This window comes from Electrona antarctica (genome assembly GCF_951216825.1).
Source record: "Electrona antarctica genome assembly, chromosome: 23".
NCBI lineage: Eukaryota > Metazoa > Chordata > Actinopteri > Myctophiformes > Myctophidae > Electrona > Electrona antarctica.
Window position 1 is genome coordinate 21,030,787 of NC_136804.1, and position 14,257 is coordinate 21,045,043.

Consider the following 14,257-nt stretch of genomic DNA (forward strand, 5'->3'; position numbering starts at 1 on the left):
TTTGCACTCACACTCCCTGGGTGCCAACAATGAACCTCTGCCCCACATTTTCCAGTACGGCCTGTAATAGCGAGCGCCACCATAAGGCAGCTTTTCACCTTTTTTACCTATAACTGCACCGATCTGCATGAAACGTTGCATGCATACTCCCTAGAGGCCAAGGACAAACCTTTGACCTGCATTTTTCACATCTGCCTTTTATAGCGCCACCAGGAGGCCGACTTTGGTAAAACACATTAATAAGTTGTTTTTTTCAATCAATGGAGCAATATTGACTATATCAACTACTAACTATATCAAGGTAACTACACACCCAAAACCTCTAGCTAATTGTGCTTTAAAAAAACTACAAATAATTAGCTGAAGCAACAGCGGTGCAAAGAGTAGGACAAACTGTGAACTAGGTCACAGACAAAGACCTAATTCATTCTGTCTCTTGGGTATTTCAGTGTTAGGTCTGGTGCTTCTTGAGGAAAAAAAAAATACTACCTTTTTTACTCACGCATTTGTAGAGTTTGTAGATCTGCTATTTTCAAAATATTTGTATACATTTGAAAACTTAAAACTTGAAATGAGACATTCTGCATAATACTTTTACTTTGTGTACTTTTTTGTCGCATCAGGACTTTTGCTTATTCCTTCTTAATCTGTGTATCTAAAATATAGCAGTTCCACTTGCTACATCATGAGTCAAAGACAGCCCTAGTCTCTGTGTGTGTGTGTGTGTGTGTGTGTGTGTGTGTGTGTGTGTGTGTGTGTGTGTGTGTGTGTGTGCGTGCGTGCGTGCGTGCGTGCGTGCGTGCGTGTGTCTGTGTGTGTACATTGCCAGATTTACACTATTTTTTAAGTCTGTTGTTTCCCCACAGCCTGCGGTCGCTTCTCGCTGGTCTTACTGGTACAATATAATGTATACAATTGGTTTGGTTGTATTTTGTCTCCTTGCTATTGAGACATTTAGATCATATCAAAGTTCATGCCATGGAGCTAATGGAGACCGCCTGCTTGTTCGGGCGATAACATTTCATCTTGACCATCGGGTCAGAATTCATGTCAGATCTTGTGTCTAGGTGAGAGGTAAAAATGTCAATGTCTTGTGGAGGAAACCGTAGAAGATGAATGTTACATAGTTCTGCTTTAAACCCACTATTCTTAGCAAAGAATAATATGGATGTTGGGGTTCAAGCAGTTAAACATTGCCCAGCCGACTGGTGAGTGGTCGATAGTCAATAGTCTAGTGTGTCAGCACAGGATATAAATAAGTTCTTCCTGCATCCTAACCAATCAGAAAGAGCAGTGGGAGAGCAGGAGGGGATGAGATTACATCTAGTGAGACTGCAGTATCCATCTGTACACAAACACACACTGACACACACACACACACACACACACGCACGCACAGCCACACACACACAGCCACAGCCACACACACACACACACACACACACACACACACACACACACACACAGACGCAGACGCAGACGCAGACGCAGACGCAGACGCAGACACACACACACACACACACACACACACACACACACACACACACACACACACACACACACACAGACACCGTCTCCACACCATAGCGCAAAACTTTCTTAAGCTGCGCACTTCTTAAGCTGCGCGCAGCTTAAAGCTTGAGTTTTTAGACAGCTGGTGGATGGAAAAGAAGCTCCACCTCCGCCGAAGACTTGCGCGACGGCCAGATTCCCGGAAACGCTCTCCTCCGCTCAAGTCTTCGGCGGAGGTGGAGCTTAATTTCCATCCACCAGCTGTCTAAAAACTCAAGCTTTAAGCTACGCGCAGCCGAGAACGTGCGCAGCTCTTTTGATGGTGTGGCAGCGGCTACACACACACACACACACACACACACGTGGTGGGGTAATTATATGAGCAACAGAGAGAGAAAGACAAAGGGAGAGAGTACCGCATGCAGTGGGGTTATCATATTATACAGCATGTCAGCACCGTTTTTCAGTCAATTATTCAGAAGCCAGCCTCTCCCCTGCTAGTATGAGCTTCATAAGTGAGCCGGTTTTGTTGTTGTCGAATAAGGCTAAAGAAAAGTCCTTTAATGCCTTAATAAAGCTGCAATCTTAAACTTAAGTTAATGAATACAGTGTCATTTTAACCAATTTGTACAGTGTAGACTAGAGCATATTAATTAAATATAAGTAGCACACCCAGGTGTCAGATAGTGGTATATTTTTTCACCGGCAAATTTGAATCCGCCCCTCTAGACTAGAGCAGAAATCACACAGGCTGGGGCAGGTTAACCGAGGCCTAAAACAGACGTACCTGCGACAGTTGTTGCTTGAGTTTCTGGATCTCCGTCATGTTCATCTCACTGAAGAGGTCCGAGGCGCCCCCAGCGTTCCTCCCGGGCCCCCGACACTCTCCATTAGCCCTGGGCAGTGACCCCGAGTTTGTGCCCATCCCTCCTTGGAGGTGACCGTTACACCTGAGACATCAGAGTCAGAGCAGACATACAGACATACAATACACAGAGTCAGTCACGGTCCCTACGGGGCTCACAGACTTTCGGCTATTTTCAAATAGCCGATGTATAATATTTTTTTAACCTATTTTGCTGGGGACCCCCTGGAGCCCCATCAATGTTTCCTGGGGGTCCCCAGACCCCACTTGGAGAACCATTACATTAGGGATTAGGCCCTTTCAAATGTTTATGTCAACACTGTAAAATCCTCTGTGTTAATTAAACAGAGCTAGGCCTGAATGACCATAACATGTCTGTAACTCTGCAATCTGGGAACCCATTGGCAAAACAAAGGAAGAACACAGCCCTCTTTTCCTTAGTTGACGTGAGTCAACAGACTGTCTCGAGGGACTAGTAACTCTGAGAGTGTTCAAATGGAACCAAATGAACCCTTACTGGTCAATGTGGTTCCATTTGTACACTCTCAGAGTTAAGGGGGTCCTTGCAAATAAAACATTTGAGAACCACTAGTACTAGTGGACTCCTAATGTGTCCTAATGTCATAGTAAATAAGTGTGTCATCCACATTCTGAAGAAAACCTGGAGAATTGACATTCAGAAAATCGGGTCTTATGTTCAAAATAAGAACATTATAATGATGTGTAAAGATTTTGAGGTAAAAGTACCAAAACAAAAGTGTACTTTAGTTACTATTACTTTGTAGATGTTGATTATTATCGCAAAACATCCATCAACCGATTCAGTTCTATAAACATTTCGGCCATTTGAAAATAGCCAATCTACTGGTCAAAGCTGGAACTGCAGGCCTGTGCATTTATCACAAGGAAACCCTGTGCCGCTGGGGCTTAACATTGAGCGCTCGTTCGTCCGCATTTGACCACCAAAATTTGGTTGGCAAATGCGGAAGTATAGAGCGTTCTTCCGGGTGCTTCAAAACGCAACTGAGCAACGTCCATTGAAATGAATAGCGGGGGGCGGGGCTGTCACTCCCGGTCCGCACTCTATTCTCTAAGTAACCGACCTGGCGTCCTCGGACGGCGACAGCAGGGTGGTGGGCGTGACCGTGCCGCTGGGCGGCGCCGAGGTAAAGGCCAGGTGGGCGCTGCCCGTGTAGGCCACGTCGCACATGCTGAGGTGCTGCACCAGCTCCCGGCGCAGGTGCTTCTTCTGCTCGCGCTCGCTCTTCAGCGCGTCCAGCGCCTCCTCCAGCTGCGCCTCCGAGATGTCCTTGAGGCGCAGCGCGTCCTCCAGCTGGCCGCGGAGCAGCTCCGTCTCCTCCTCCAGCACCTTGATCTCGTGCTTCAGGCCCTCGTACTCCACCTGGGGGAAGACAGCGGGGAGCAGGTGTTAAGATTTCCAACGATTAAAAACTATATGACGAGAAAAATGTTCGTCGACTACCTTTTTTCACAGAGCTCACAAATATGTCACGTCGCGGCGCATTTTGAGCTCGTGGATGGATAAGACGCATGGACCGTAAAAAAGATATAGACCGGAGTTATGCCATTGGTTTCTACAGACCCGTTTTGGAGCCTGTTTTTCAGCAATTTCAAATCCGCCATCTTTCTATATCCTGAAATGCTAACGGAAATGAATGCTATTGGCTGCAACCACAGCGATGGCGGGTCTTCACTCGGTAGAACCAGTAGAAACCCTAGAAACATACCCTACTTTATCATTGATTTTAAAAGTATTGGGACCAAAATTTACTAAACACATTTCATGATGATTTAAAAAACTAGCTAATCAGTGTTTATGAAAAGGTAATATAATCAAGTGTAGTTTACCCAAAACCAGATTATAATGTTTTGGGTAGAAGAATGACGGTATAGAAGGTGAAATAGCGACATCTGCTGTGCCATAAATAGGAGGAACAGCAAGCTGAAAGAGAACCCGGAAGTGAGCTTCAATTCCGGCGAAGGGGGTTTTCCCCCAGACGTCGTTGCGACGTTGAGCACTTGTCCAAACGAACCACCACCCCCACCTGGTTCTGCTTGAGCGTGGACACCAGCTTCTGCAGGGAGATGTTCTCCTCCTCCAGCTCCGTGTAGTCCTGCAGCAGCCTGGCCTCGCGGAACTTGTACTCCCTCACCTCCTCCCGCATGCGGCTCCTCTGCAACTCCAGCATCTCGTTGCTCTGCACATGCAGGGCACACCATGAAGACCAAAGACCAATCATTAGAAGAACAGTGTAATAAAAGAAAAAACATTGGCCCAGGCGGTGGCGTAACCGTCTGGGCACCCGACTGGTAATCCAGTCGCAGTGTGCCGCGGGTTCGACTCCCGAGCCCGACACGGCCTTTACTGCATGTCTTCCCCCATCTCTCTCCCGTTTCCTGTCAGCCTACTGTCTGTCCCTTCAAAAACCAATAAAAGGCGTAAGCCGCAAAAAATATCTTTGTTTTACAAATACTTTATTTAGTGTCTATGTCATAATAAAAAGTAAATAAATAAACAATACAGGCATACAACCCATTAAAGTTCTCAAACTCTGCCCGAACCCGACCAGGCCCGACCAGGCCCGGCCCAAAAGATTATGCTAATTAGTCGGGCCGGGCCGAGCCTCGGGCTCGGTGATTTTCCGCGATTTTGTTCTTTTTTCTTTCTTTTTTTAAAAGAGTGTTATTATAATAAAAATAGCAATTCTGTTATTTGTGTAATGTGATTGTGTATACAAGTACTGTATGTATTTATTATGAAGAGGGCTGCGCTAGGCGATTCACTTGTGACAGGAGGAGGACTGGAGACGGGGGTCGCATCGCACTGGCATTTCAGACTCAGAGGCCTCTTACACACATGTCAAACCACGTGACTTCCATTGGAAAAGCATTGAGCCTGAGCCCAGTTAGGGTAGGGTCGGGCCGGGCCATAATTCTTGGGCCCGTTGAGAACTTTACAACCCATACAGCAGCCTTCTGCAGCCTTCTTTAAAGGGGAATACCACTCATTTTCAACATTTTACTATGTCATTAAAATACCTTAGAGCTGTGGAAATAATTAAAAAAAAGTCCCCCCAGTCTGTGTTTCCTAGAACTGGAGGTCTGAAAAAAATCATTAACATGGTGAATCACATCTTGATGATGTCAGATTATTTCCACACAACAGCTCTAAGGTATATTAATGACATAGTAAAATGTTGAAAATGAGTGGAATGCCCCTTTAACAACACATTACAGTAATGTCATTGTGACTTGTCACACTAGGTCTGAATTCACATTAGTATGAATGTATGTATGCTTTGTCCATATCCAAGTGCACTTCAATTAAACTGTAATCGCACTGACAAAATTTGGAGTGACGCCCCTCTGCACTAGAAATACAAGGTTCACTCCAGGATTTGTCCTTGTTACTTCGCCCAGGCTTTTTTCTTTTTTTTTAAACCAAATCACCGGGTCTCTGAGGCTACACATATGGGTACATGGGGTGTCCAGCCGACCCACCTCTCGCAGCTCCTGCAGCAGGGTGCTGAGGTGCTCGTTGTCGGCCTGGGTGTTGGCCACAGTGGCCCGGTTATGTTTGAGCTCCGACTGGATCTCCAGCAGGCGGCCCATGTAGTAGGCCTCCTTGGTGGCCGACTCCTGCAGCAGGCTCTCCTCGTTGGACTCCCCGTCCGCTGCCACCTTCCGCTGGGTGGAGTAGGCATGGCCGAACGCCTGAGAGAGAGAGAGAGAGAGAGAGAGAGAGAGAGAAAGAAAGAGAGAGAGAAAAGAGACGAAGGAAGGAGGATGAGGAAAGAAAGGATAGAGTGAGTGAGTGTGAGTCATCTTGGCAGGAATGGGCGAGGCATCATTTCATAATGATTGTGACAATCATGGGGTGGCGGTGGCTTAGGGGTAGAGTGGCGGTGGCTTAGGGGTAGAGTGGCAGTTCGAACCCGGGCTAGTGTCGAAGTGTCCTTGAGCAAGACACTGAACCCATAATTGCTCCCGGTGTACTGGTTGGTGCCTTGCATGGTTTCCGCCGCCATCGGTGCATCAATGTGTGTGAATGGGTGCATGTAATGCACAATCTATGTATATAAATGCACCATTTACCATTTACAATCAATAGTCACTATTTCCCCCTCTGCTGAAATTACCTCATCATTTCCACATTCTGCTAACAAACCCACCGAGGCTTCAACAGCAGATGAAACGCACGTCTCCGAACCCCCATTAGGCCTCCGCGACCTTGTCTTCAGACGCAAGGGCACGTCATTCATTCCCAGCCAGCAATGCAGATATAGATTTTCAACCATGTGGGTGTTTGTTAATAGAATGACCTGCAGTAGCGCGGGCTGGAGGTTTCCCCAGTGACTGCCTACGGCTTGGAACTAGGGAAGTCACCTGCATTACTGCTGCAACACAAGGTCTTATTGAAATCAGATTGGCTCAGAGCCTCTGCCTGAAGACCAAATGCTTAATATCTCCCCCTGGTCTAAAGGGGAATTCCACTTCATGCTACAGGGTTTCTCAAAGTGGGCCCTGTCTGTGGCTGCAACTCCAGCATCTTGTTGATCTGCACATGGGCATACCATGAATACCAAATACAATCATAAAAAAGTGTAACAAAAGAAAAGAAATCATTCCAAAGCACCCTTCTGGCAATAAAGTTTTTAAAAGCTTTTAGCCTTTTATAGTGGCTATTTCATAATGGAGGAAAAAAGGAAATACAGGCATACAACCCATACAGTACGTAGCAGCCTTCTGCAGCCTTCTTTAACAACAAATGACATATTGTTATGTCATTGTGACTTGGTCAGCCTACCGGGTTGTAATGGATTCACACTAGGTCTGACAGATTCGAGTACGACTGCCCTCCCCCCGCTGGCCAGAATTCACATTAGTATGAATGTATGTATGTTTTGTCCATATCCAAGTGCACTTCAATTAAACTGTAATCGTACTGTAGGTGTCTCAAAGGCACATTGTAGACTGTGGGGGCTTTGGGAGATAGAGAATGTCATGTGACAGAAGAAGAGTCACTTGTCAGAGTTTAGAATGAAAAAATAAAGTTGATAATCTTTGGAATTCATTTGGTGCATTCTATCCCAAATTTCTTCACCAAAAAACACAGATCTACAAGCATTTTTGGTGAATATTCCACTCAGAATAGGGATGCTGGGGTTCAAGTGGTTACTTCAAGTATAAAGTTATTTCAATCTGTCCTACTGTATAATGGAACGGATATTGTCTCAAGTTTTCTTCCTGACATAATGTATCTTAAGGGGAAAGATTTACATTCCTGTACTGTATGACTAAATGGAAGGTGCTATGATTCAGTGGTGCCATAATGGATGAAAAAGCTATATAGAGGTGCCCTTAGCCAAAAAAAGAACCACTGGGCTAGTCAATAAGATGTTTGACTTTGGTGTCCTTTCTTGCGCCGCTACACTAACACTAGCAAACACGTTCTTGACTTGTATGTATTGTCTTGTATGCATTGTTTTTGGATCTGTGACTATACATGTTGCACTGGAAAATGCAATGCAATAGTCAATTAACACCCAACTAAAGCTATAGTCCTGAAACATGTTTCAGTGTGTGTGTGTGTGTGTGTGTGTGTGTGTGTGTGTGTGTGTGTGTGTGTGTGTGTGTGTGTGTGTGTGTGTGTGTGTGTGTGTCTGTGTGTGTGTGTGTGTGTTCTTGCTGTATCATGATTCCAAGACATGTAAATACATAAAGAATTCCCGCGGTAGCCTGGAGGGGAGGGGAGGGGAGGGGAGAGAGGAGTGAAGGAAAGATCAATTGTCAGCTTAGCTGAAGAGTGAAGTAAGAATATCATGGAGTTGAGAAATCGATTTGGAGCGCAACGCTGGGCTGAACTTGACGGGAAGCTAACAGGTACAGTAGAGCGAGACAGAGGAAGAAGTATGTGTGGAACCTCCTCCATCCCTCACTCTCTTTGTTCTAACAACCTTGTTCCAAGAAAAGCCAACTAGAACATTTTGCTTCGACGGGACTCTGAATCACCACACAGTGTGTAAGCAAAAGCATAGGCTAAGTTGTGTAGCTCCCTGTAGGACGTAGTACATCTGGGGATTTGACTTCAAGTTCAGACCACCATCTGCTTTTTTAAAGAAAATCACACCCGTGTGAACTGAGTGGTGCAACTATACTTTTTGTTGTAGTTACTGTTACCGTGTAACCGTGTAACCCCCCCCGGGGGGGGGGGGGGGGGGGGGGGGGGGTTCATAAAGTGGGGTCCCTGGCAGGGTTCCAGGGGGTCCCCAGAACAACTATGAACTAGCCTGGCTTCAGACCATAGAGTTAGACCGTAGTAGCTTCTAGCTTCAGCCTGATAATCAGGCTAATTAGGAACAGTTTAGGCACTTTAACTTTATTGTAGCTACTCAAAAATAGCCGATCTACAGCACAAGGTCACAACTCATTGAGAGCTCGCAGATCTGCTATTTTAAGAGCATTTTAAAAAATTCTCTCATGCGGGTCACCGGCACAAAATACATTCAGATGGCGCTCTGTGGCCAAATACATCAGTATAGGGGTCCTTGACATGAAACGGAGCACATATAAGCTTGGTCATGGCCACAGATCTGAGTCATTACTTTGACACATTTGACACGGCAACAATAAATATATCCCAACACAAACCCCCGTGACACAAATCTATCAGGCTCAGTGTGGAAAAGAGCTGGCACATGAATAAGTCAATTCGCAGGCGGAGGTAAATAGCAACATATCTGTCCAACTAGAACATTTTGCTTCGACGGGACTCTGAATCACCACACAGTGTGTAAGCAAAAGCATAGGCTAAGTTGTGTAGCTCCCTGTAGGACGTAGTACATCTGGGGATTTGACTTCAAGTTCAGACCACCATCTGCTTTTTTAAAGAAAATCACACCCGTGTGAACTGAGTGGTGCAACTATACTTTTTGTTGTAGTTACTGTTACCGTGTAACCGTGTAACCCCACCCCCCCCCCCCCCCCCCCCCCCCCGGGGGGGGGGGGAAGGGGGGGCTGGCGGCCCGGTTCCGGCGAGCCGCCCCGTGTCCGAAACAGTCGAGAAATGAGTTATCGTGTGGGGGTCCCCAGGGGGTCCCTCTACTTTACTGTACTGTACTGTCACTGTACTGTCCTGTCACACCCGAAATCACGTAATGGCTGCTAAAGTAAAAACTCAGCTTCCCATTATGTAGGCATACAGCGCCACATGGGTGCTAAAAACTCAGCTTCCCATCATGCACCTGTGCACATGTGAAGCTCAACAGCACCACTTTGTCACCTGTTGGTACCCTAAACGGACACACATAGATACATACCTGTAGGGACAGACATTGCTGGGCATTAGAGTGGCTGCACCACTCAAAAATGTAGAGTATTCTATACGGCAGTGTGGTTCATAAAGTGGGGTCCCTGGCAGGGTTCCAGGGGGTCCCCAGAACAACTATGAACTAGCCTGGCTTCAGACCATAGAGTTAGACCGTAGTAGCTTCTAGCTTCAGCCTGATAATCAGGCTAATTAGGAACAGTTTAGGCACTTTAACTTTATTGTAGCTACTCAAAAATAGCCGATCTACAGCACAAGGTCACAACTCATTGAGAGCTCGCAGATCTGCTATTTTAAGAGCATTTTAAAAAATTCTCTCATGCGGGTCACCGGCACAAAATACATTCAGATGGCGCTCTGTGGCCAAATACATCAGTATAGGGGTCCTTGACATGAAACGGAGCACATATAAGCTTGGTCATGGCCACAGATCTGAGTCATTACTTTGACACATTTGACACGGCAACAATAAATATATCCCAACACAAACCCCCGTGACACAAATCTATCAGGCTCAGTGTGGAAAAGAGCTGGCACATGAATAAGTCAATTCGCAGGCGGAGGTAAATAGCAACATATCTGTCCAGTAAGTAAGACGAAGTATGTTGCAATGCGCCATCAACATGTAATTGTACAAGTAGCGCATGAGATGAATCACGGGAGGCTGACACTCCCCTGTGGGTCCACAGTGGTACCAATAGGTGTCTCCACCACCACATATTGTCACGCTCATACACACGCTATTACACACACACACACACACACACACACACACACACACACACACACACACACACACACACACACACACACACACACACACACACACACACACACACACACACACACACACACACACACACACACACACACACACACACACACACACACACACACACACACGAGAGGCAACAATGAGAGGCTTTATGTGCCTGGCACGTATAGCTTAAAATACAGCACCTGTTTGTGGAGGGTTTTGTCCAAACAATGCATCTATTTTTAGCAACGGGTGGCCCCCTGTGGAAATGGGACTAACCCTGGCAGTGCTGCTGCCATGCGCTAGCTAGTGGGTGAGTTATTAAACAGAGCCTTATAATTGGCCTGCGTGCAGCGCAGAACACACTTTCCAGGTTCAGGGTGAGCTTTGAGATGGAATTGAGTTCTGACCCACACTTCTATTGTTTACCGAGGTATAACTGAGAAATGGCATGGGCTTGATTCCTGTCCATGCACAATGTTACTATGGTTTACTGTACTACGGTAGACGTATGGAATGGAATTGACTTCTGGCCATTCGGTATTTAATTACTATAGTTTACTATGGTACACTGTTGCAGTGTTGCAGTACTGCAAAGCTGTCTTTACAGTACTCAGCCTCAGCACCATGGACAGCTCTTGAGCAGGCCATCATGTGTGCCATTTAAATCAGGGGTGGGCAACTTTGACGATGGAGAGGGCCACTATATTTCCACTCACTCCCTATAGGGCCATATATTGCTGTCGTAGCAAAATAGCCGATCTACAAGCTCAAAACGCGCCGCGCTGCGACGCGTTTTGAGCTTGTAGATCGGCTATTTTTGCTATGTTCGAATTGAAATCTTGAATTTTTGAATTGGAATCCTGAAAATTAACATGTTTATGTAATTTCAAATACCTTTAATTATACTTGTGTTGAGCAATGAGCTATTTAGACTGAAGTAATTACAGCGGGTCATGTTTGCAATGTGTTGTGGAATTGTAACAGCTGAAACCAATATTATATCAGTATTCTGACATTAACCTGAGGGCCGCATTAAGTGAAGGTGGGGGCCGCATGCGGCCCACGGGCCGCCAGTTGCCCACCCCTGCTTTAAATGTTATCAACCTATAATCACCAGTATGTTCTTATCAAGACCATTCAATGCAGCCAGTATGGACATTTCCTAGTCGCCTATACCACGAGTAGGCGACTAGGAAATGTGGAAGTGAAATTACTGCCGCCGAAGCGAAAACATTGTGAAACTGACTTACATGGCCGGCTAAGACTGATATGAGGTTAAGGGAATTACGTGACCGGTTAAGACTGAGGTTAGGGTTTGATTTAGCCGGCTGACAACGTCAGTATGTGGAAATGTCCATACTGGCTTCATTGAATGTGTTGATAACGGCTGATGACGGACATTAAATACGGAGAAATTGGCTTGTTAACCATGACACATAGTTCACCACTAGCTGTGATTAATGGTTAATGAGTAAATATGGACTTTAATTATTCGGAGGGCTGGAAAACCACTTCGAAAGTTATTTTTGTGATTGATTTGCACAATTTGCCTTGAGGATAACCCAGACAACTAATGCACATTTTCATATTCTCCGAAACACAAATAAAGGCCTTGGCTTCTTGCCTTGAGTGACTCAGCGCTACTGCTGGGAGGCTGTTAAGAGGAAGCAGAGAGTGAGAGAGAGAGAGAGAGAGAGAGAGAGAGAGAGAGAGAGAGAGAGAGAGATAAACACTCATTTATTGCCACCGCCACTGAAAGCTCTGACAATCAGAACCGGGTCAAATTACTTTCTGAGATGGATTCAAATTTAATTAGTCTGGCACCATAAACTAAACCAATCCCAAGTAGCACAAATCCTGCTCCTTCTGTGATTAGAAGAATGACTAAACAAGATTCTCAGGTAGATTTTATAAATAGCACAGCTGGGGTGTAATAGCTACAACCTACTACACTATACACTACCTGCTAGCTCATCCAATAACTGCACACAGACATAACTAATCATTTTGGAAAATGAAAAAGATCCATTAAAAAAATACAAAATAAAGTATTAAAAACGTTGCTTATCAATTAATCGATTAATCGATCGATAATATACATCTCTCTCTCTCTCTCTCTCTCTCTCTCTCTCTGCCCGCCCTTTCTCTTCTCCATTCTCTCTTGTGTATACAGACAAGGAACTCGTCTGCATACTAATGCGTCCATACACACGATTCCTCCATAAAACTGTCCCTGTGTGAGAGATGCAACTAAACAGTGATTTATTCATGCGTAACTCTGAGAGTCAGTGTGCAGATGCAACCAAATGGACCCTGACTCTTTAAATGAACGCTGTGTAAGGAAGGACAAATAAAAAGGTCTGAAATCTGAAGAAGTAATATAAAAAATGTGTTTTACAAAGGTTTACACAGTTTTACACAGATCGGTGCAGTTATTGATCAAAACACGAATCAGCCTATTTAGCACCACCATGAGGCTGATTTGAATATTTTCAAGTGGCATTTCTTCCTCTGCCTAGTGGAAATATACGTGCAAAAGTTCACGGAAATCGCACAATGTCTTCGTGATTTGAGGCATTTTATTTAAAACGAAGCATTCCTGAAAACCTTGTCAGCTAATCTTATCCAATGCAACGTGGCCCTCTGGAGGCAATGTGGAAATATAGAGACCCACCCTATATCCATCATCAAAGTTGCCCACACCTGGTCTAGAGTGTTATGGCCCGATTAATATAAACATAATTTTTAATTTAGGATAAATAATCCTAAATCAATTAAGTGGGTGGGATGCGAACGTTTTCCAGATCTTCAAGTGGGCCCTGTCCAAAGAAAAGGTTGGGAACCGCTGAGTTATAGATCAATAAGAATGACATGCAAGGTATTAGTGGCAGGTAATTGGCCCTGTAGAGTCAGAGGCAACGTGTGTGTGTGTGTGTGTGTGTGTGTGTGTGTGTGTGTGTGTGTGTGTGTGTGTGTGTGTGTGTGTGTGTGTGTGTGTTGGGGGAGGGGGGGTTGTAGACCCCCTACTGGGTGACCGGAAGCATGAGGGCTGCCAGCATGAGTCAGAATCAAGGTCAGTTCCGTTCGCCAGCAATTATACTGTAATGCCAGCAAGGAACACACGCACACGCACACGCACACACACACACACACACACACACACACACACACACACACACACACACACACACACACACACACACACACACACACACACACACACACACACACACACACACACTGCATGTATTCCTATGGGCTGGGGGCGGCACCTGTCAGCAGGGAGTGTTGGGCGGGAGGAGGAGGAGTATAGGACGAAGGCTCAAGAAAATTATATATAGAAAAGACTCTCTCTCTCTCTCTCTCTCTCTCTCTCTCTATCGCTACAGTTATTATCCCTGTGAACAGCTCAAAGACACATAGATCAAAAATGGCATCAGAGAGAGAGAGGGAGAGAGAGATGTGTAGGAAGACAGTGCAGTATGTCCTTTTATCTGAGATGAGAGAGAAGCGAAAAATGAGAGAAATAAAAATACAGACCTTCAAGAGTCCACTTTTGCTAATAATAAATAATGACGTATTGACAGAAAGCAATAGATAAATAGACAAATTGTCCTAAGAAGGAACCAAATTGTGTAGATGGTTGTGTAGTGGTTTCCAAAGTTTTTAGCTCGAGATCCAAAAGATCAGAAGAAATTTGCCCGGACCCAAACTATATATAGTTAAAAATAGCAGATCTACACGCACATAAGGTGTCACTTCATGTGGTGTT

At 45.3% G+C, this 14,257-nt stretch overlaps 1 protein-coding gene across 1 annotated transcript in view; it reads right to left on the reverse strand.

Annotated features, from left to right (window-relative positions):
* LOC306916105 (protein bicaudal D homolog 1-like) overlaps positions 1–14,257 on the reverse strand; it is a gene marked incomplete at its 5' end in the record, with an annotated part of 46,534 nt that overhangs the window by 19,669 nt on the left and 12,608 nt on the right. Inside the window, 4 exons of the mRNA XM_079493842.1 lie at positions 2,300–2,462; positions 3,481–3,779; positions 4,444–4,596; positions 5,900–6,112. Of these exons, the coding sequence (XP_079349968.1) occupies positions 2,300–2,462; positions 3,481–3,779; positions 4,444–4,596; positions 5,900–6,112 (828 nt within the window). The remainder of the gene's footprint in view (positions 1–2,299; positions 2,463–3,480; positions 3,780–4,443; positions 4,597–5,899; positions 6,113–14,257) is intronic.